Below are 21,250 nucleotides of genomic sequence, written 5' to 3' on the forward strand. Positions count from 1 at the left end.
AGCACAGCCCTACCCGACCCAGGCAGGCCCACCCCCCCCAGCGTGGCTGCCGTGCGGCGTCTGCCCGCAGCCAATATGGCGCTGGCCGCACTTCCGGCCCAGCCCGGCGGCGGCGCCCAGCCCGCCGGTCCCGGCATGCTCCGCGCGGGGCCGGGCTGGGCCCAAAGCTGCCAAAATGGCCGACTTCGAGGACCGAGTGTCGGATGAGGAAAAGGTAGGTAGGCGGCTGTACTTTCACAGTGGGCTGGCCTCACTTTCTCCGCAGCAGGTAGGGAGGGTAGTGAGGAGGTTTAGCTGGGGTTGGCGGGCGACCTGTGGCCTAGTCTCCCACTGCCTTGGGGCAGACGAGCCCCGGATGCCGGCCGGGCCTGCGCTGCCCGGGTGAGCGGCTGGGCGGGCACAGCGGTTACTTACCAGCGCAACGTTTTGCGTTTCGATTTCTGTATTGCTTGGGTGCGGCTGAGGAGTCTCGGCGCACCTTTGTGCGTGAAAATATATTTGCTTTCAGCTTTTTTTTTCTTAGGTTAGTAAAAGGCAACGGTGTCTTTAAAAGGTGCTGTGCAACCTGTTCCGTTCCAAAACACCTTCAGAACGTGTCTTCACGTTTTCTGCTTGCCCCTGCTGCTGACAGTAACTTTTATTTAAATCCTACAAGTTATACTGGCTGCAAGGGCCTAAGCAGAAGCAAATAGAGGAATATTTATTTTGGGAAAGAAGTGAACAGATTGTTCCTCTTGCATAGGAATGTGGGAAAATTACAGTCTTAAGAGCAGCACTGAGTTTCATTTAACAGGCGAAGGGGTTACCTTTTCTGCCAGGTAACGCTAGTTACGTACAAGTGGTAGTTTAAAAATGAAGTCATCATTGCTTTTGATGTGAAAATTAAAACAAAACTGGAGTTGTGTTATTCTGGGTGTTAGGGTGGTACAGGTTTGAGAGTGAAGGAGGTGAAGTAAATCACCTGTGGTAATCTAGCAAGTCCTTAAAGAGCTGGAAATACACCCAAGGTCCCTGTTTTAGGCTTACATCTCGGCTAACTGTTTAGTCTGGGAAGGAGAGTCAGTGTTGCAAGAACCTGGGGTCAGTGGGTGGTGTTTTTCCTCCTCCCACTGCATTCACCTGGAATCTGCAATTCTTTCAAAGCACTTGCAGGGAAGGTCTTTCCTTCAAGAAGAGGCTCTTCAGAACTATGTGCGCCCAAGTAATTTATTTGGCAAAGTAGATGGGATTTCGCTTGAAATCAGAGCCTTTGTTCTACTTCATGTCCCAGCTCAGGCATCCTAGATTCAGTTTAAAGTAGCTCCATGCCTAGCACAGGTAGAAAAGGATAATCTTAAGCAAGGATCTGAAGAAGAAACATGCAACAAGAATTTACTGCAGTGTCTATTTTATAACCATTCAGATAGGTCTAAGACTTTTATATATGTTTCCTTTTTTAGGTGAGTTTACCAATGCTTTAAAATAAAGCAAACAGAACAAATTAATAGAGCAACAAAATTAATTCCTTCTCCCCCTAGCCTCACTTCTTTATTCTCTATAGGCATATTTTAGGTAACCTAAAGGATTCATTTTAGTTTAAAGTCTACTGCAATGTATCCTATTGTCTACCTAAGTTCATTCTGCTGCCATTTTGCCAGCTTAAACTAATGGTTCTGCAGCTTCCTTCTCAGACACTTTCCCCATTTTAGAAGGAGGAAGTTTGTTTTGCTAACGTGTTGCAGCACTACCTGAAATGGCAACAATGGCCAGGAAGTAGGTCAGTTTGCAGAAAGTCTTATTTTCATGCTTCTGCAAATGAACATCCTGCCACCGCAGTGACACCACTTTGAAACAAAACAACTCTAAAAACCAACTGATTCAAATGCTTGACATTTAGAATTAATTACTCCACAACCTGTTTCCTGCACTCCACTCCTGATTTCAATAGTTTGACTTGAATGCTTTTTATTCCTTTGCTGTGCAAGAGAGGCAGGGCTAGGGATACTTTATGAAAGTGAACACCTTGCAGCGTTTGCTTTGTTATGGCTGCTTTTGTAATAACATTTGATTTAAAATGCAGAGTCCTTTCTGGGTTGATTTAATTTTGTTCATCCTTCCAAGTGGAAGAATTTCTGGAAGACTAAAAATCTATCCTGTAAGATTTGTGGTTTTTACAAGGATCTCTTTATGAGAATCCATTGATCTAAAAGCCAACATATTAAAACAGTGGTCCCTTTTATGAGGGTTCCATTACAGTATGATTCTACAGCCACAACATTGTTCATAAATTTATAAGTTTTACGGCTTTTTGGGGGGCCTTATTTGTCCATCTGTTGAACCACTTTATAAAAGAGAATCTGTTTACCTGGGGAATTAATTTGCAGGATGTATTCTAGCACAGTCCTCCCACTGAGAGGCATCATGGCATGAAGTGGTACATATTTGTAAGCCCTTTAGCACAGTGATAATGCTTGTATGAATGCTTACACTTGCGTTTTCTTAGAAAAGCACATGGTGTGATTTTAGAAGTCTTTCAGCCCTTTAAGGCTGGCTCTCAGCAAAGTCCACAGAGGATATAAAGCAGCAGTGCCCCCCTTAATTACTGTTAGGTGATCTTCGTCACCATCCAGATATCTGATAGTGAAATCTAACAAGATTATGGCAACAATGTGTCTGAATTACAGTTCTTAAAATGGCAAAAATTTTCCAACAGTAAGAGCTATGTTGTTGCTGTATATTTACCAACCTTATCTAAAAGCAAAAATTTAGAAGATGTTTTGACATTCCGTATTGTATCAATTACACAAGTTACTGACTTTTCAGTTTTTCGTTTGTATTGCTTAATTACTTAAGACAGAAAGAGTATATACATTTTTTAAAATTAGGTGCTAGTTTGGAAGACAATTATTTTTATCTGAAGCTAATCCAATTAAGGCAGAGTTGTTACTTGATACTGTTGGAATAAGGCCGTGTACCCTTTGTTTGGAAAGGTGTTTATTTCCTTTCATGGCTTGCTTTAAATCATTGTGACAAACAACAATTTCTAATTAAAATGGGGAAGACTATTGAGAGAAGCAAGTTATTTTCAGTTCTGACAATAATTCAGCCGAACTAGTTGGCTATATACACACTCCTTTGTTTTACTGCTCAAAATGAAAAGTAGAAAAAATAATCAGAGTTGTAATGAGCACTGTTCTGCAGTCATCTTCAATAAATGTCTAGTTGAGCAAGAAAGGCTTATTGCACAGCTTTGTTAGCTGTGCTTATTGGAAGAAATGACGTTTTTATTATTCTAAGGGAGAGGTTTAATTTTGTGTCTTTTCCTGTTTCAAGTCTTCCAAGATGACTCTTGTTCCCTTTGGTCCTGTAAAAACCATAAAAGATCTGATTATGAAAACCATAAACACTTACTAGTTTTCAGCAGAATCGATAACTAGATCACCTAAATTCTAACAATGCAAGACGTGTATTGGATTTCAGAACACGGTGCAGTCTTACTACTTTTTAGAAGAGAATGGGTTTTTCTTTTCCAGCTTCAAAGTTTACAGAGAACGGGTTTTTCTTTTCCAGCTTCAAAGTTTGCAGGCATTCAGGTATTTTTCTTATAGGTAGCCTTTTCAGTTATTTATGGTGTCACTCACAGTTCCACATGCTTGAATTCTTCCACTCTCCTGACAGTTCATGGCTGGACTACAGTACAGTTTCCAATAAAATACCACAAGATGAAAGGAGTAATATGCCACCGAATGGCACAGGTGGTGTGTTCGCTGCTTAGGGTTACAAGTGACCAGGGCAGCATTAGAGGGTCAAGGGGGGGGGGGGGCAGGGGGGAAAGGACACCTGCTGAAGTGTAGGTGGTTTCATGGTTTTGTTTGGAGGCTCTGTCTGACTTCTGTGGGTCATTTTGGCACTTTCTGTCACCTCCCCTATTTCTGACAGTTCCCAGCTTTTTACTTTGCATCTCCATAGCACCTTCTGCACCCTGAGCACGTCTGTGGCTTTTCAGTGTCCATGGGCATAACTAACTCTGGAAGCAGTCCCATGGCAGTCAATGTAATCGATTTGCTGCTCCATTTATAGAGGGATCAACCTCTCATCCTTCACATGTTGTTGCTGTGAAGCTGTGGCATCTTCTTCAGCCAGTCATCAGCAACAAACAAGTTGCATCGCAGGGAATGATGGTGTCCTGCAAAACAGTCAGACACTCCTTAGCTACGGGGTTGTGCTCCAGTTACTATCCAGTTACACTGTCACTTCTACTGCAGTGGTTTCTTTATATACCTTTATAAACCTTTAGGTTTCTGATTACTAGCAAGGATCAGGAAAAAACATTGTTTCGGAATGTTGCCAAAGGGAGTGGCTAGCCAGCATTCATATCCTTTAAATAGGTTAGTACTGTGCAGGTGGAACAGTCCACATTTTTACAGGTGCCCATGTGAACTTCCTGAATATGTTTGGAATTATTCTGCTCAATTACACTGAAAAAAAAAATAAAATCTGGGTTTAGTCTATTTTGACAATGCATGCCTAGATGTCTCCCTAAATCTGGCACTTCCTATCATAGTCAGAGCTGGGTTTGTTGGTGAATAGCTTCATTGTAGGTTGCAGAATGTATGAACTCAGTAAATTATCTTTCTTCTTCAGTTCAATTACTTTTCTGCTTCATTGTAGGTGCGTATAGCTGCAAAATTCATCACTCACGCACCCCCTGGAGAATTCAATGAAGTATTCAATGGTAAGTAAATAAAGAAAAATGATCGGTGGCGTTTTTTTCTCATTTCATCTGTTGTCAGAGGCTAAGGCAGCGTCACAATATACTGCTTTTAAGGTTAAGAAGTGGTGAGGGAAAAGCATGCTGTCACTCCGTGACTACATATGCTTAATGAAACTATTTAATCACTTTAATGTTTGCATCTGTACAGTTGAAAATGAAATGCATAAAGAAAAACGTTTGATCAAAAAATCTAATAACCTAACTGAACTTTCTCTTCTCCAGATGTCCGGTTATTGCTTAACAATGACAATCTTCTCAGGGAAGGAGCAGCACAGTAAGTACTAATATTTCAAACGCAAGTCAAATTACCATCAGAGATGCGTATGTTTTCTTATGCCCATCGTTCTGTGACAAAGCAAGCCCTTTGTTGTATTGAGAGCAATCTTCTTTAATTCCTTATCCCCCCAACAAAATACATAATGAAAGGCATGGATGTTTCTTTTTAAAAGCCCTAAATTGGAATTTGTACTGTAGAGGCTGTATAGAACTGACAGGAAGGCACTCTGCCAAAAAGTTTAACTCTGTAGCAGCAGGAATGCCTGATCTTGTTGAAGCGTGATTTGTAAAGCAAGTGGAGCCTGAAATACTGAGTAATCCTTAGCTGAAGTTTAGAAAAAGAACTGCCCTCAAAAAAAGCTTTCAAAATATCTTGTTTACTTGCACAGTCTCATTATAAGGCACTTAAAGATTATGCATACAAGGGTTTTGATGCTAAGATTTTACTTCAAGCTGGGTGACATGTCAGTCATCAGGTCTTTACATAAGAAAATTGTAAATATTAGTCTACTCGTTTGTTTACCTTGCTGCTGTCTAAATTATAGCTAGGGTGTTCCTGCTTTGCCTTGGCTTGCTCATATTCCCCCAGGCTGCCTGCTGTTGTACTTTTGAACTCTGTACTTTTCTGGTCATCACTAAATAAACCTGGCTTTAGACCTGGGGTTTTATAGCTACTGTCAATAAAAGGTACTGAAAAATTCTTTAAGAGTGCTTGTGTGTATTATTTGCCAAATTAAGCTGAAATTGTCTGTAATATAAATCACACAATGTACTTATTCTGGAGTCAAAATAAAGGTGCTAACATTCGTGTTCTTTTAATTCTTAACAGTGCATTTGCACAGTATAACATGGATCAGTTCACTCCGGTGAAGATAGAAGGGTATGATGATCAGGTAAGGGAAAACTTTTTACACTTGAGGTTTGTATTACTACACTGTGTAAAACCAATAAAAATGTTGTTTCATCAAGATGTTGACTAGCTCATTCTACTCACAAGTAACCATCTCTCCTCCTTCCCCCCTCACATCATATATTACTAAACTTTTGTTCTTAATAGAACAAGTGTGAGATATTCTCTTAAAGTTTTTTTCTGATACTGCCTAGTAGCTCTAATTCGTTGTTCCTTACATAAAGCTCCATGCTCCATTTGCACTTAAAAATTCTTATGTTGCTACCTGCTTATAGTTCCTGCTGACAATTGGTAGTAGAATCTTAATAGTTTGGGTGTTTTTTTTTTACCATTTTCTGCATTTTTAATCTGTTCCCCCCTATACTAAAGGACATGTTGTATCTTTGATTATACCAATCTAATACTGTCCAGTCCATGCCAGCAGAACAGGGTGGATTTTTTCTGAAAACAAGCAGCAAGTCCTACAGAAGATGGAAAGCTGGCCTGGCCATCTGTTCTGTTCTCTGAGCCAAGTCCTGACCTAGCTTTTCTGATGTCCCAGATAAGTTCATGGGAGCCAGATATTTTTTTGAGGGCTGTCCAAAGAAATAGCTTTGACGAGAAAGTTACAGTACAACCTCAAAAAAACCAAAAAACCAATAAAGCCAATGTTTGGGAAGCCAGAGAATTACAGTGAATAAGATAAAGGAGAGGGAAGGTACAGTGCTGCTTTACTGTGTACTTTAGTTTGTGTATATTAGAAACAGCCACAACTACCTGACCAGAAGAAGAGCTACTGCAACAATGGAACATTACAATAAATAGTAAATTCCAGAGTAAAGTTCTTCATTTTCTTTAGAATGAGGAAGGAAAATAGCAAAAATAACTGTAAAAGCAAAACCACCTGTTTGTATTGTAAGAATGCCCAGCTTTAAGCTGAATATGTACATTATTATAATACAGCCATTGCTGGGACAGAAGACTAGGTGCAGTATTACTGTGAAGAACAGAGAGGTTACCTACAGCTCAGTTCAACTACTCTTGGTTAAAATTATTACTGAAAATCCTTGTTTCTTTATGTGATATTATAGCCCAATGAAAGAATCTATTGAAACATTGATATCTATTCAAATATTCAGGGAAAAATGCAAAACAGCACATTTAGAGTGGCATAAGTGTGTCTTAATTTCAACTTCTTTTACAGGTCTTAATCACAGAACATGGTGATCTGGGCAATGGCAGATTTTTAGACCCAAGAAACAAGCTTTCTTTTAAGTTTGATCACTTAAGGAAAGAAGCAAGTGACCCCCAGCCTGAGGACACAGAATCAGCTTTAAAACAATGGAGAGATGCCTGTGACAGTGCATTGAGAGCTTATGTGAAAGATCATTACCCCAATGGCTTCTGTACTGTTGAGTATCTATCTTTTTTTCATTGCTCCGTGTCAATCGGTACCTTGAGTGGACTCTGTGCTGGGCCATGCTGTTTGAATTCTCCATCCTCACTAACGTTTTTGCTAACTTTGGAATAACAAGTTCCAAAGAGAGTGCAAATAGCTGGGTATGCCACAGTGGTAAAGACGTATTAGACCTAATTTTTTGTAGTCATGGCTGCCAAGCATCTGAACACCCACAGTTAGTAAAAAGGAGGCAGTATTTGCACGTATGTGCAAGTGGAGGTGTTGAACAGTGTAATCAGTGGTACATGTTCTCGGTGAGATACCACACAGCAAGCCACCACACTGCAAAAAAGGGATGTTAAGAATGGCTTTCCTCAGCTCTTGGGCCTTTATAACTCTTTTTCTAAATACAGGTTTATGGTAAATCTATAGATGGGCAGCAGACAATTATTGCCTGTATTGAGAGCCACCAGTTCCAGCCCAAAAACTTCTGGTAAGATTATTTCAACATTGTGTATTTTCTTCCTTTACTAGTCCTCAAGCAAACCCATCCTCCATGTTGTCTGACACAGTCTGAAGAGCAAGTAGCCTTGGACTTCCCAAGAAGTTCTGCTTTTCATGCTGTAGTCTCTTTTCCTTGCAGCTCCCTTGGTGCTTCCCTGAAGGTTTCAGTGTAGCTCAGTGACCTATCCAGAGAGAAAGGCGTTAGCAGAGCTAGCTAGTTATCCCCTTACGTATTCCTGAGCACAAGTGCACTGGAGCTAGCCTGTACTGAAGCTGCATCGTATTCAGCTGTGCTTCAGAAATTTAATTCAGTGCCATGTAAGGCACTGTAATATTGGTCATAAGATGACAGCAGAAACAGATTGCTTTTGTTAGTTTGGTTCTTTTTGTTGTTGAAGCTTCTTGGAAATTGTTTTCATGCTTTGATTGTTTTTAGGAATGGTCGTTGGAGATCAGAATGGAAGTTTACCATCACACCACCAACAGCTCAAGTGGCTGCAGTGCTCAAAATCCAGGTGAGTTACAAAATCCAGGTGGACATAACAGGAGAAGATGCATTGTGCTTCTCTTACATGAATGCATTCAGCTCGGAATGAGATGCTGAAACACAGCTGAAATGTCCTTCTCAAGTCAAGATGGCATTAAACTATGTAATTCAAGAAATTTATTAAATCTAGTGTTTCGGGCATGGTCTACAGTCTGGCCTGTGGTTTATTGTATAGCATTACCCTATGCGCCTCCAAGTGTGCTTCACTTTATAGGGCTAAAACCTATACCATGAACTCTTTTATAATTGCTCTTATTTCAACTCTAGGCATTTACTGCATTAACATTATCTTGAGCAGTCTTGACAAAGAATGAAACCTTTTAGAAAATCCATCCTGCTTTTAGTCTCCACGTAAGCAGAGAAGACTGGCACAACAATGCTGTTGCGCCATTTTGGTAGCATTTGGGGGCTCTAGGGATTATAAAGAGTGTTAATGATCACTTGCATTTTGTCTCTTTGTTCAGGTTCATTATTATGAGGATGGCAACGTTCAGCTGGTTAGTCATAAAGATATACAGGACTCTGTACAGGTTTCAGTAAGTATGCTACAAGTTTTTTGGTTGGGTTTTTTTATGATAAAGACACTATTTCTTAAACATCTCATGAAGTATGTGCTTCTATCTCTACGTTCTCTTCACTTCAAAGTAATGTAATTTTAGGGTGACTGGTCAATGTAGTTGTAGTGCTTAGAGTCACATGGGAAGCCCAGGTTCTCGATTGCTTCAAGTTTGCCTGTACTGGAAAATACAGTCTCTGTCGGAAAGTTCATCCTGGGAGGTTCAGTTAAAGAGGGCAGAATCTGCTTTTCTACCTACGTGCAAGGAAAACAAATGGTAAGAGCAGTACAGTAAGGGAAAAGAAGTCCTGTGGTACGGTAGAGGGAGCAACAGTCACAAAATCCCCAGTCTGTACCACGAAGGTCTACTTGGCTTTTGCTCACTAGGGTGCAGTCCTGTTTCAGTTTGGAGCAAAAGCTCTAGCCAATACATACCTCTGTCCTGAACCTCACTGAGACATCCTTAGAGAGCAAAAGGAACCCAGCTGCAAACATGAGACGGAAGCTGCTGATGTTATCCTCTTCCTCTGTACTCAGCCTGTCACTTGAAAAACCTATTGTGTAGCTTTTGTAAGTTGCTCTTAAACATAAAAAAATTATTTTTCCCCTTTGTAGAGTGATGTCCAGACAGCTAAGGAATTTATTAAGATAATAGAAAATGCAGAAAACGAGTACCAGGTAAGGATCAGTGGTGGTTAAATAAGTATGATGTAATCATACTGGTCTTCATTTACAGTTAATGGAAACATGGAAAACCGACCTGTAATTCTGTTTCTGGCTGAATCTGGTATTGACTGTAAGAATTACCTAGAAAAGAACAGTAGTATTTGTCTAAAGAATGTAGCTGTAAACTACTTGTAATTAATAATTAAGTTTGCTATATAGTTATTTTAAAGGGTTTCAAATGATACCTGGAACAAGCATGGAAAGGGAGTGGGTGAGTCTTAAGTATTTTTGTCTGTGACAGTTAAAAATACTGAAGAGGAAATTTGTGTGACAGCTTTTTACATTGTCCCAGCCTGTGTGCAAGGAGACTCGATAAAAATAAGTCACTGAAACACCTAAGGAAACACTGCTACGTTCACAGGGGAGTTTAATAGAAACCCTTTTACTTGCACACAGACTGGTGACTGCGTTACTAGTTTAGTTAATAGCATGCCTTCACCTTGTAGAAAGGGTTTTGCAGCCTTAACAGAGAGTCATGCTTTTCTCAGTGTGTCTTACTCCTGCTGTAACTGAATCTACTTGCTTTTGCAGACAGCAATCAGTGAAAACTACCAGACTATGTCAGACACCACTTTCAAAGCCTTACGCCGGCAGCTACCCGTCACCCGCACCAAGATCGACTGGAACAAAATCCTCAGCTACAAGATTGGCAAAGAAATGCAGAATGCTTAGTGCAGAAATAAGGAGATCTATGAAGTGTTTGTGTGCAAAAAACAAATGTGGTCCTATGCCAAGTAGATGGTTTCTAAACCAGTGCAGCGTGTTTCTAGGGCTTTCAAAGTTAACAGGTTTTCTAGCCTCAGAGAGAACTGTGGAACAAACAGCGTTTGTCTGTGTTTTGTGTTTCCTGCCACATAAACTTCCTGTTGTGACTGCATTTACTGATAGGTCATTTTAATTAAGCTACATTCATGGTTCAGAAGTACAGCTGTTCTCAGTCACTGATTGTACTGGTTGGAAAACTTCCTAGCTGGAAAAGCCCTTTACAAATACAGCTGAGGGTGCAGAGCATTCCCTTCACCCGTACACAGCACTCCAGGTCCTCCAGTAAGTTTGTCAAATCTGCCAACAGCTCAAGGCGCTATGCTGCAAGGTATAATAAATGCAAAAGACAGTACGTCCTCATGTTCTCCTTATTATTTCTGACCCCCACAAAGCAAAAAGCCTGCAGGCTTAGATTTTACTGTATAAAATGAGTTTACAAGATCCTTTACAGAAATCCCTACACAGCCAGCTCTTCCAGGGACATCACTTTTTTTTTTTTTTTTTTTTTTTTTTATCTGAAGATTTGAGCCATGTTCCCCAAAAGTGAACATTTCTGCCCTCCACTCCCCCATGTAAGTACGGTTGTCAGACATCTGCATTTTTAGAGAACTGCAAGTTCCTGTGTTGAATCGGTAGTGATCCATGTAGGCTGGATGGTGATTAAAAAATGCAAATGTCTACAGAATAATAGGTATGTTGTGCTTTAATGCTTTGTGGCAGGTTCATAGAATTTGTATCACAGGTGTATCAATGGATAGTGTACAAAATAAATAAACTTGCACCAAAGTGAGAGAAAATATCTTTCCATTTTGTCTCAATTGTGGCCAGTTTCTTTTCATACTTAAAGGGAATTTTGGAATTGATCTATTTGTTGCTCTCTAAATGCTTGCTCTGTGTTAATTTTTTTCCCCTGTAAAATCAGAAATAGCAGTCCTACCAGTTTCTCTTAAGGGGAGGTTGAAGAGGCATGTGAATGCCTTTCTCAGAACTCAGAACATGGCTTCACCGCAAAATGAAACCCTTTTGGTGAACTCATTTTGTTTGCACTTTGTTATCACTGGGTGTTCTTGCATGTTCTGTTTTTTAAACTGGCTAGTGTCTTCCTATTTTTAAATACACAAAGAAGGGAGTTGGGAAGAGAGGGATGGAACTGCCTGTGCATCACACTTCAGATTTTGCACAGTAATATCATAAAATAAGTGTCTATCCTCTGTGAGAAGTTTTGTCTGAATAAAGTATATTTGTATTTGCTGTCAGGACTGACCATCTTACAGGCCATCTCTGTACCAAACAGTCTAGTAGAAATACACCCATCTTTGTTTTAAAGCCATTTGTGTGTGTTCTTTTGTGGCTTGTTTCTGTTGGCTCCTGATGAAGGCAGATCTCCAGGTAACAGCCTGAAAGCAGGGCTGGTATTGCTCGCAGACCCACAGGTGATGTTCCCACTCTGCTACACAGACCAGAGAGCTTTCAGATTAGAAGAAAAAATGGTCACGCAGCTTTAATGAAGCACTTCACCCTGGGGAAAATGGTGGACAAGCTTATTCCACTGATCGGTGTCTTGCCTGCCCCACCTCTTCTGCTCGGCCTGTGAAATACTAACTGCTGGATGTGTCCTGTGCCGGGTGCGTGGCAAGGACCGTCTTCTGGAGGGTTTGCACACTGCTGTGCAGAGCGCTACTCAAGGACAGCGCTGCTGCCAGCAGGTGTTTTTAGAAAGGGTTTCCTCCCTGCTGCAGCACCTAGAGGAAAGGTTATGGTGGATGAGCACATAAGGTGCTGCCGTCTGTGGCTGTGGTCCCATCCAGACAAGCACTGCAGCAGTTTGAAGAATGTGAAGCTGGAGCGGGTCGCAAGATAAGGCTATGCACACAAAAGAGCTTTTATCTGCCTCAAGGTTAGCTTTTTCCCTGCTATGGGTTAGTTAGGCTAATAGTTTGCCGCCACTTGTTCCAGCCTTAAGACTGTTTGTATCTCTTTGTCCTCCAAATCTTTAGCTAATCATCCTTTAGGCCAACTTGTTCCCTGCCTGGCCCTTCTCCCCCACCAGCCTTCTCTACAGCAGACTCAGCTCTCCCAGTCCTCACCCCTTCCCAGCTCCTATTTCCTCCTTGGAAAAGCAAGGCTTGGCATGACTCTCAGCCACCGGGACCCTAAGCAAGTGCCAGCCCCACGGTGACACATGCCCAGAGGCGTTCTAGTCCTTACAGTCATCTGCTGTTGTCTGCTGGAGACCAGAGGCTGAGGCCAGCTCCAGAGCAGGCATATCCCAGGCTGGCTCTGGTGAAGGTACAGAAGTCAGAGGCTGAGCCCAGGTGAATGACAGTGAGCTGGGACTGCTGGGCTAAGCCAGCCCAGGCGGCTGCCCCCTGGGGAAGGAGCTTTCCTACCCATTTGCAAGTTCAAGCTTAAAGCACCAGGATTCTGCCTGCGATACCTGACAGACTTACAAGCAACTTCTTCAAAGGCAACACCCCATTTTTCGAGCCCTCCCGCAACCTGCAAGGGGCCCTGCACCATCACAGCCTGGCAGCCACCCCCAGACAGCAGCAGCCTGAAGAGCTCGGAGCAGGGGAAACGCCACCCAAGCTAAGGTGGAGAGAACAGTAGCTTACTCCAGCAGCCCTGGGCCACGGGCGAGGCAAAAGCAGCAGCCAGCCAGCACCACACGCGGTCCCAGCGTCCTGAGCCATTTGCACAGAGGCAGGTCAGATCGCCCCCCTCGTAGGCAGGCTGGAGGATGGAAGCTCAGGAAACCAGGAGCAGAGAACCCAGCTCTTGCTGCTGCCCCATTGGTAGAGCAGCTGTGTGAGCTCTGGGAGCAATCACCCCCGTCATTGCATACAGCCATGCAGAGCACCAGGGCCCCGCTCCTGCCCTGGCAGCAGCACGGGTGCGAGCGGCAGCCTCCGCACGCCTCCCTGGGAGCGATTCCTGCCGGGGCTTGGGGGTGACGGCGAGCCCAGACCTTTGACACGCAGCACCTCAGCTCCTCCAGCCCCGCAACCGCAGTCCCGCTCTGGGCACTCGCTTCCCCCGCGCCTGGGGCAGCCCTGCGAGGGGGCTGCGCGCCCCTCGGGGTCCCGGTCCCCCCGCACGCAGCCAGCGCGATCCCCGCTGCCATGTGGATGCCGCAGGCGGGACCCTCTGTGCGCTGCGGGACCCGGGGCGAGGCTCTCCCCGAACTGGGCACGGGGCGATGGTGCCGTGCCGTGCCGTGCCGTGCCGTGCCTTACCGGAGCCGCCCCCCCCCCCCCCCCGCCCCGCTCCCCCGCTCCGGGAGGGCGGTCCCGCAGCGCTTGCGGCCCCTTTCGCTTTCGTTTCCCCCTGCGGGGCCAGCCCCGACGCGGCTCAGCCCAGCCCAGCCCAGCCCAGCCCGACACTGCGCACCTCGGCACGGCTCCGCACGGCACAGTTCGGCTCTGCCATGCCGCGGTTCAGCTTGGCGGAGGCCCGGCGGTGGGGACATCAGTTCGTGCAGTTCCTGCAGGACACGGGCCGGGAGCAGGAAAGCCGGCGGGACACGCTGCGGGGCATCTACAACCAGGAGTTTCGGAGCAGGTGAGAGCCCTTGGCCGGACCCCGGCAGCACTGCCTGGGATGGACACCCGGCCAGCATCATCCATCGCCCTCCCAGGCCAGCATCATCCATTCCCCGGCCAGCACTGCCAGTACCTGGCCAGCATCACCAGTCCCCAGCCAGCATTGCCGGGGCTTTGCATGGGGTGTCAAGCCAGCTCCAGCCATCAGCTGGGTGTGAGGGTAGCACTGGGGAGCCAGTGTGGTCTTCAGGGGCTCTCCCTCATTGCCTGCCTGGGGGCGATGGAGGAGCATGTGCTTTCTGAGCAGCAAGGACCACTTGGACGAGTTAAATGCAGAGGCTCCGCTCCCTGCAGGCATGGAGAGGACAGAGCAGCATTGCTGGGGCAGCCGTGTCATGCTGGGCTGTAGGTGCAGTGTGGGGCAGAGCTGCCTCTCCAGACACCAGCCTGGCATGCTCCCAGGCCCCCCCATCTCAGCACAGCCCTGCTGAGATGTTTCCCAGCTGCATGGGCCCCTCAGCAGCTGCCTGGGCTCGCCTTGGACACCCACTGCCTGCCACGCTCCCCATCTCACCCTGCTGACACTGGTCACGCTGGCCCTTGTGCAATGTCACTACTGTTAATTATTGGCAAAGGCGGGATTCAGCCCATTGGCAAGCTGCGGGACATGCCCGAGGGTGTGGGAGGAGGAACCAGGTGAGGCATCACTGCCAGAAGCAAAGTGGCCGTGCCTTGGAGGAGCCCCCATCTGTGCCAGCTCAGCCCCTGGGGCTGTGCAGGTAGCTGACCCCTCTGGACAGCGTCTTTGTCGAGGATCTTGGGATGAGGATGCGTCCCTGCCCTGCTGACACTTGTGCAGGGACAGGGACTGCATAGCTGTTGGGGCCAGTGATGCTGTGGCACAGCTGGAATGGCCATGGCACAGCTGGAACAACATGCCACAGCATGGAGCTGCTGGAGCAGCCTACAGGGATGTAAGATTTGCAGGGGCCAGTGGAAAGCCCCAGTCCTCCTCCCTCTCCCAGCGCAGAGAGGAGCCACCGAGTGCCCCTCACCCCAGCCTCAGTGCCCTGCTTCACCTTCCCTCCCTCCTTGCCTCCTCTCAGCTGCTTGTGCCCCCCGCAGCCGAGCTGGGCTCTCCCTTGTCTGTGCAGGACTGATACAAAAATACCCAACTTCTCCTGCATCTTGTACGCGCTGAGAGTGACCCATCAGGTGCAGGTGCATGGGGAGTCAGTGCACTTCAAGAAGGTGAGGGAGGCCCCAGGCTGGGGCAGCACAGCAGCTCCTGCACCCACTGGGACTGGCTCTGTGGGAGCTCCCAGCCCCGGCAGAACCCTGGGGGCACACTGATGCTGGTGGCTTCTTGCAGGAGAAGAGGCGTGTGGTGGTGGCAGACCAGTACCGGAGTCCCAGGACAAACACAAAGGCAGCGTCTGCATCTGCCTCAGGGCAGCAGCCCAGCTCCAGTCCACAAGTGCCCCAGAGCCGTGCCAAGAAGTGGTATGACCAGCAGCACCCTGCCCCGGCATGGCCCTGGGGATCCCCCACACCAGCAGGGAAAGTCTGACCCTCCCTTCCCACAGGGCCGAGTTAATCCGCGGGAAGCATGGGGTAGAGATCATCTCGGAGCACGACCAGGGCAACGGACAGATCCGCTTCCCGGTGGTGCGTGGCAAGCCCTGCTTGGCCTCTGTCCTGGTGCAGAACCATGGGACGGAGGCTGTGACACTGTGGCGGTGCCAGCCACGCCAGCCATCGCGAGAGCTCTCCTTCACCGATGAGCAAGGGGTGACACAGGGCCAGTCCCTGCTGCTGCACCCAGGTAGGGCCCCGGCCCCTGGCCCGCACCCTGCCCCGCTGGAGGAGGTGCAGGACCCAGCTCTCACCTCTTTGCCTCGCAGGCGGCACATACCCCATCCAGGTGCAGTGCCTGAGCACCTGCAACGGGTTCTTCTGCATCGTGGTGGTCTTCGAGTTCACCAAGGAGCCGAATGAGCACTTCAGCATCGGGCGCTGCATTGCTGCTGTTGCTGAGAGCCAGCTGGCCAAGGACCTGGGACCCTCAGCACCTTTCCAGTCTTACCAGGCCAGTCTCCAGCACCCTGTCACCATCATCACTGAGGACGGTGTCCCCCCTGACAGGTATGTGGCAGGGTCACCTGCGGCCATCCTGTGCAGAGGGCCCCAGCCTATTCTCCAGCTGGGACAATGCTCAGCTCCTTGGGATCTAGCTGTCCGGCACCCTGGGACAGTGCTTCATCCCCGCATGATGGCTGGTGACAGCAGGGTTGGGGACGCCCTGCTTGTGGGGTCCATGGGTGGTTTCAGCCCAGCGTGAGCCCAACCCTGCAGTCCTTGTGGCACTGCTGTCCCCTCCCCCCAGCTCCCTGAAAAACGAACTGGAGAGGGAAATCCCTCTGGGTATCTACCACTACCCAAAGAGCCTCAAGGACACCATCCTGCTCGGTCCCAGCGCCAGTGCCAGCTCCAGCTGGGCTGCCATGCAGTGAGTGCCAAGGGGTGGGGGCATGCTGCCCAGCCCTTCACCTCCCACCCGCTGCCCCTTGGCCAGGGTGTCCCTGGGGCACGATGACATCCCTGCTGCCTGCAGGTCGCTGCTGGAAGCCCCCTTGCAGGCTGAGAACTACAAGCAGAAGTTCCAGCTGCTGCTGCACCTGGAGGAGATCCAGATGGAGGTGGACATCCGACGCTACGACATGCAGGATGTGCCCATGGTGCAGGACAGGACTCTGCTGGTCCTCAATGTGCGTAGGGAGAGGAAGGGGTGCTGGCACTCTCGGCGTGCTTGGCATCATGCTGGCTGTTCGGCACAGGTGCCTGGTGTGGCCGAGAACCGCCCGTCTGTGCTCAAGGGGGACCACCTCTTTGCCCACCTGAGCAGTGAGCGGGACTGCTCCCCGCTTGTCCAGTACAAGGGCTACGTGCACAGCGTGGAGCTGGAGAAGGTCAGGCTGGGCTTCTCCTCCAAGTGAGTGGCGTCCAGCCCCGGCTGGGCTGGCAGGGCCCTGGCAGCCCCACTGGGATGCACTGAAGGCCGGGTGTGGGCTGGGAAGGGCTGAGGAAGGCAGGGGGGAGCATCCCTATGCCCTGCTTACACTGCTCCTTCCCAGGCTGCTGAAGAAGTTTGTGAACAATCTGAGATTCGACGTGACCTTCACCTTCAGCCGGCTGCCGCTGCAGGTCCAGCACCGGGCTGCAGCCCTGGCCATGCAGCGTGGCTTGTCCAGCCTCCTCTTCCCCTCTGCCTCCTGCCACAAGTCCCTCTTCCCAGGCACCTTCCAGCCCCGGTGAGTCCCCGTGCCTGTGGCGCAGGAGGGGACCGACAGGGACAGGAGGGGATGGGGACCTGGCACGCTCAGCCTCTGCTGCCACAGGTGGTTTGACCGCAAGCTGCAAGCAAACGAGGAGCAGTGCAGAGCTGTGACGCACATCGTGACGGGGATGTCCAGGCCAGCCCCATACCTCATTTTTGGACCCCCTGGGACAGGCAAGACGGTCACAGTGGTAGAAGCCATCAAGCAGGTGAGCAGCCAGTGCTCAGGTCCAGTCCTGGGCATTGCTGCCCACCCTGGCCCGTGGGGCTCGGTGCTGTCACCCTATCCTCTCACCTAGGTATGGACGTGCTTCAAGGATGCCCGCATCTTGGCCTGCAGCCCTTCCAACAGTGCCGCAGACCTGCTGTGCCAGCGCCTGATCAAGGACATTGCTCCCCGGTACATCTACAGGCTCATCGCCAGCTCCAGAAGCTACCATGAGGTGCCCGCCGATATCAGGGTAGGTCCCTGCCCCTCCATCCAGGCACCATGCTGCATGTCTGGGCTGACGGTTCCCAGTGAGAGCAGGATCCTGCCAAACACCTCTGGTTTAGCCCTGCTGCAACTGGGATGACAAGCAGAGCTGCTACGTGTACCTGAGCAAGGAGCACCTGGGGCGCTACCGGATCCTCATCACCACGCTGGTGACAGCAGGAAGGTTGGAGGACCAGGGATTGTCCCCACTGCCCATAGTGGGTGGACCCAGGGGCTGCCCTACAGCCAGGCTGTGAGGGCAGCCTGGTGGGGTGTGGTGGGGAGAAGGTGTGGGGGAGAGTGGGCAGCAGAGGGGACGCTTCCTCTGCAGGAGGGTGGGGATGAAGGTGAGGAGAGGAAGGATGGCCAGCCAGGGCAGGGATGCTGAGGCAGCCTCACTCCACCTCTCCCCTAGGCTGGCATCAGCCAACTTCCCCCCAGGGTTTTTCTCCCACGTCTTCATTGATGAGTGCGGCCAGGCGGTAGAGCCAGAGAGTGTGGTTGCTATCGCAGGTGAGTGGCTGCCATCTCAGGGACCAGCGTCTCTGCGTGGCCTGGGGACCCCCCTGTCCCTCACTCAGCTCTCCCTCTACCCAGGGCTCCTGACTGCCATGGACCCAGAGACCAACCCCAATGGGGGGCAGCTGGTGCTGGCAGGAGACCCCCAGCAGCTGGGCCCCGTCCTGAGGTCACCGCTATCCATCAAGCATGGCTTGGGTGAGTGGGGAGAGGGATGGAAGTGCTGCCAGCGCCCAGGGGCTGAGCAGCCTTGCGGGGAGCCATGGGGTCTCGCTGGGTGCAGGCACCTCGCTGTTGGAGAGGCTGATGCTGCACAACCCCCTGTACAAGAAGTCGAGTGGAGGATACAACCCCCAGTTCGTCACCAAACTGCTCTGGAACTACAGGTGGGGATGGGGCCAGCATGGGGATGGGCGCAGGTGGGGATGGGGCTGCTCTGCTGAGTGTGGCTTGGTGCAAGACCTGTGCGTGCATCCCGGACTCCCCAGAGCCTCATAGTGCCCCAGCTGGTGTGGGAGATGGGAGCTCACCCACCATTCTGGATGCACGGCACCCAGCAGGGTGCTGGGGCTGCGTGGTACATGCCCTGGGCACCGTCCTGCCTCTGCCAGGTCCCACGAAGCCATCCTCAGGATCCCCAATGAGCTCTTCTATGACAGTGAGCTGAAGGCCTGTGAGAGCATCGAGCTTGACGTCCGGAGTCTGTATTGTGCCTGGGAGGAGCTTCCCAAAAAAGTGAGGGGTGCAGCAGTGAGGGGGCCCATGGGGGAGCCCTGAGCTGTGGGCAGAGCAGAGCCCAACGCTCTTCATCGCCAGGGCTTCCCCATCATCTTCCATGGGGTTTGTGGGGAAGACCGGAGAGAAGCCAAGAGCCCCTCGTTCTTCAACACGGCTGAGATTGAGGTGCTGGTCCACTACCTCAAGAAGCTGCTGCAGAGCCGGGGCAAGGGGGGCTGCCCCAGCGTCTCACCCAAGGACATCGGCATCATCTCTCCCTACAGGAAGCAGGTGAGGGACACGGCTCTGCGGGCCGGGGACAGGCAGAGACCTCCCAGGGGGCAGCGGCACTGGGATGGTGGGCAGCCCCGGGGCTGGCACTTGAGGATGGCTCCATGGCAGCTGGGCTGTGCTGCATGCTTCCCCCCAGGTGGAGAAGATCCGGAAAGCCATCACCTCCCTGGACCCCACCCTGCGGTCACTGCCAGACATCAGCCTGCTGAAGGTATGGTCCTGGGTGCCGGGGGAGAGGAGCCCACCCTGCCATGGGCAGAGGGACCCCCACCAGCCCCAGCCTGGGGGTGCTCCCCAGACACTCACCTGCTGTCCCTGACACAGGTGGGCTCCGTGGAGGAGTTCCAAGGCCAGGAGCGGTGCATCATCCTCATCTCCACTGTGCGCAGCTGCAGTGAATACCTCCAGCTTGACCAGGACTTCAAGCTGGGCTTCCTCAAGAACCCCAAGGTACTGTGCTGCCTGAGCAGACCCCTTTCCCTCAGCACTCCCCCCTCCTCCCCAGTGTCCTGCAGGCAGGTAGAGCTGCTCTGGGTGCTCAGCACCCCAGCGGAGCTGCCTGTGGCTGGGAGGGGCTGGCGAGGGGGCTGAGAAGCGCTGCTGCACGGTAAAGCCCTCGCTCTTCTTACCTTTTCAGAGGTTCAACGTGGCCATCACCAGGGCCAAGGCTCTGCTGATCGTGGTGGGTAACCCGGCCGTGCTCAGCAAGGACCAGCACTGGCAGAGGTCAGCCTTGCCCAGCTGCACCTGGCCCCCTCCCCAGGCGATGCTCTGGAGCACCTGCCTGCCCTTCCCTGCTGCCTGCAGACAGTGCCTGGCCGTGCCCAGCACTACAGAGCCAGCAAGGCCACTGCAAGCAGCGAGGCCAGCGCAGGCAGCAATGCCACTGGCACCTCCTGCCCATGCTCCCCTCGCTCTGTGCCCGCAGGTTCCTCAGGTACTGCAAGGAGGAGGGTGGCTACACAGGCTACCCGTACGAGGACGAGAGCCCGGCAGAGGACACCCTCACCGCTGACCTCCACGCGCTGCACCTCAGCAATTAGCAGCCAGGTGAGCAGGGCTGGGAGCTGCCAGTGGAGCCCCGTGGGAGCAAGGTGAGGAGCGGCACAGCTGAACGGGCTGCATCAGCACCCCGGGGGGCAGCGGGGCCGGGGATGAGCCAAGGTAGAGTTTCATGTACAAGGGACCCTGGGAGGCTTCTCCTGCAGCAAGTGCAACAGGACTTAGGATGGGCTCTTGCTTTGGGGCTGCCTGTCCCCTCCTGAATCAGGGGGCAGCTCTGCCATGGGGTTTCTCTGTAGGAAACCCATCTGGGAAAGGAGGAGAAGCCCTGTGGAGCTCCAGCACCCCTTGGCCTGCACCTGGCCTGAAGCAGCTCCCTGCTCTCCCCCTGCCTCACTCCCGGGGTGCCCAGTGCACCATGCATCCCTGTGGGGATGGGGCTGAGCCCGAGGGGCAGGGGGGTCCTGCCAGCCAAGAGCCCTGGCACAGACTGTGGGGCAGCCACCTCTCTCTCCTTGCAGAGCGGGACCGTGCCAGTGCTCGACTGGAATCACTCTCCATTTTAAGGTTTTCGATACAGTTGTGGAAAGCTAATTCTTTGTGACTGGTCTCACCAGTCAGTGACTGGCTTAAGCACAACTCCAGCCTCCAAAGAGCATCCTGGGGTGTGCAGGGGAGCTCAGCGCTGCTGCAGTGGGTGACTGGGGCTCAGGCACAGGGTGGCTCGGCTCCTCGGCCCAAGAGCTGGCATGGCTGTGCAGCCACACTTCATTTTGTTTCCCTGCAATAAACATTTAGAGAAAAATGGTGTATTGAAGTCAAGTTCTGGGCCCTGCCACTGCAGCTGGGGCTGCCGGAGCAGGGACAGGCTTGCTGCAGCCCTCCCTGACCTGCTCCAAGATGGTTAAAGAGGAGGGATGGCTCCAGCAGTGACTGCAGCACCTGTTGC

General features: G+C 50.3%; 2 protein-coding genes across 2 annotated transcripts; both read left to right on the forward strand.

The window, feature by feature from the left end:
• Window positions 1-72: 72 nt before the first annotated feature.
• On the forward strand, window positions 73-11,745 carry CAPZA1 (capping actin protein of muscle Z-line subunit alpha 1). The gene is made up of 10 exons (XM_080367129.1): window positions 73-214; window positions 4,651-4,714; window positions 4,976-5,027; window positions 5,859-5,922; window positions 7,123-7,329; window positions 7,731-7,810; window positions 8,258-8,336; window positions 8,833-8,904; window positions 9,540-9,602; window positions 10,182-11,745. Exons 1-10 carry the CDS (start codon window positions 176-178, stop codon window positions 10,320-10,322), a joined length of 861 nt encoding a protein of 286 aa, XP_080223255.1. The 5' UTR covers window positions 73-175; the 3' UTR covers window positions 10,323-11,745.
• An 889-nt stretch (window positions 11,746-12,634) lies between these two features.
• On the forward strand, window positions 12,635-21,106 carry MOV10 (Mov10 RNA helicase). The gene is given in 23 exon segments (XM_080367105.1): window positions 12,635-13,976; window positions 15,112-15,208; window positions 15,330-15,460; window positions 15,544-15,782; window positions 15,862-16,102; window positions 16,344-16,466; window positions 16,572-16,725; window positions 16,795-16,949; window positions 17,092-17,268; window positions 17,356-17,503; window positions 17,594-17,755; window positions 17,850-18,002; window positions 18,004-18,021; window positions 18,027-18,282; window positions 18,367-18,486; window positions 18,572-18,674; window positions 18,900-19,023; window positions 19,105-19,296; window positions 19,436-19,510; window positions 19,624-19,749; window positions 19,937-20,025; window positions 20,228-20,349; window positions 20,823-21,106. Coding segments are annotated over 22 exon segments (3,360 nt in total). The 5' UTR covers window positions 12,635-13,614; the 3' UTR covers window positions 20,343-20,349; window positions 20,823-21,106.
• The last annotated feature ends 144 nt before the right edge of the window (window positions 21,107-21,250 follow it).

The sequence above is a fragment of the Falco punctatus genome (assembly GCF_963210335.1).
Source record: "Falco punctatus genome assembly, chromosome: 17".
NCBI lineage: Eukaryota > Metazoa > Chordata > Aves > Falconiformes > Falconidae > Falco > Falco punctatus.

Coding starts and splice junctions, on each gene's coding strand:
- CAPZA1 (XM_080367129.1), top strand. CDS start 176: ATGGCCGACTTCGAGGACCGAGTGTCGGATGAGGAAAAG. Junction 4,715..4,975: donor ATTCAATGAAGTATTCAATG/GTAAGTAAATAA, acceptor TCTCTTCTCCAG/ATGTCCGGTTATTGCTTAAC. Junction 9,603..10,181: donor ATGCAGAAAACGAGTACCAG/GTAAGGATCAGT, acceptor TTGCTTTTGCAG/ACAGCAATCAGTGAAAACTA.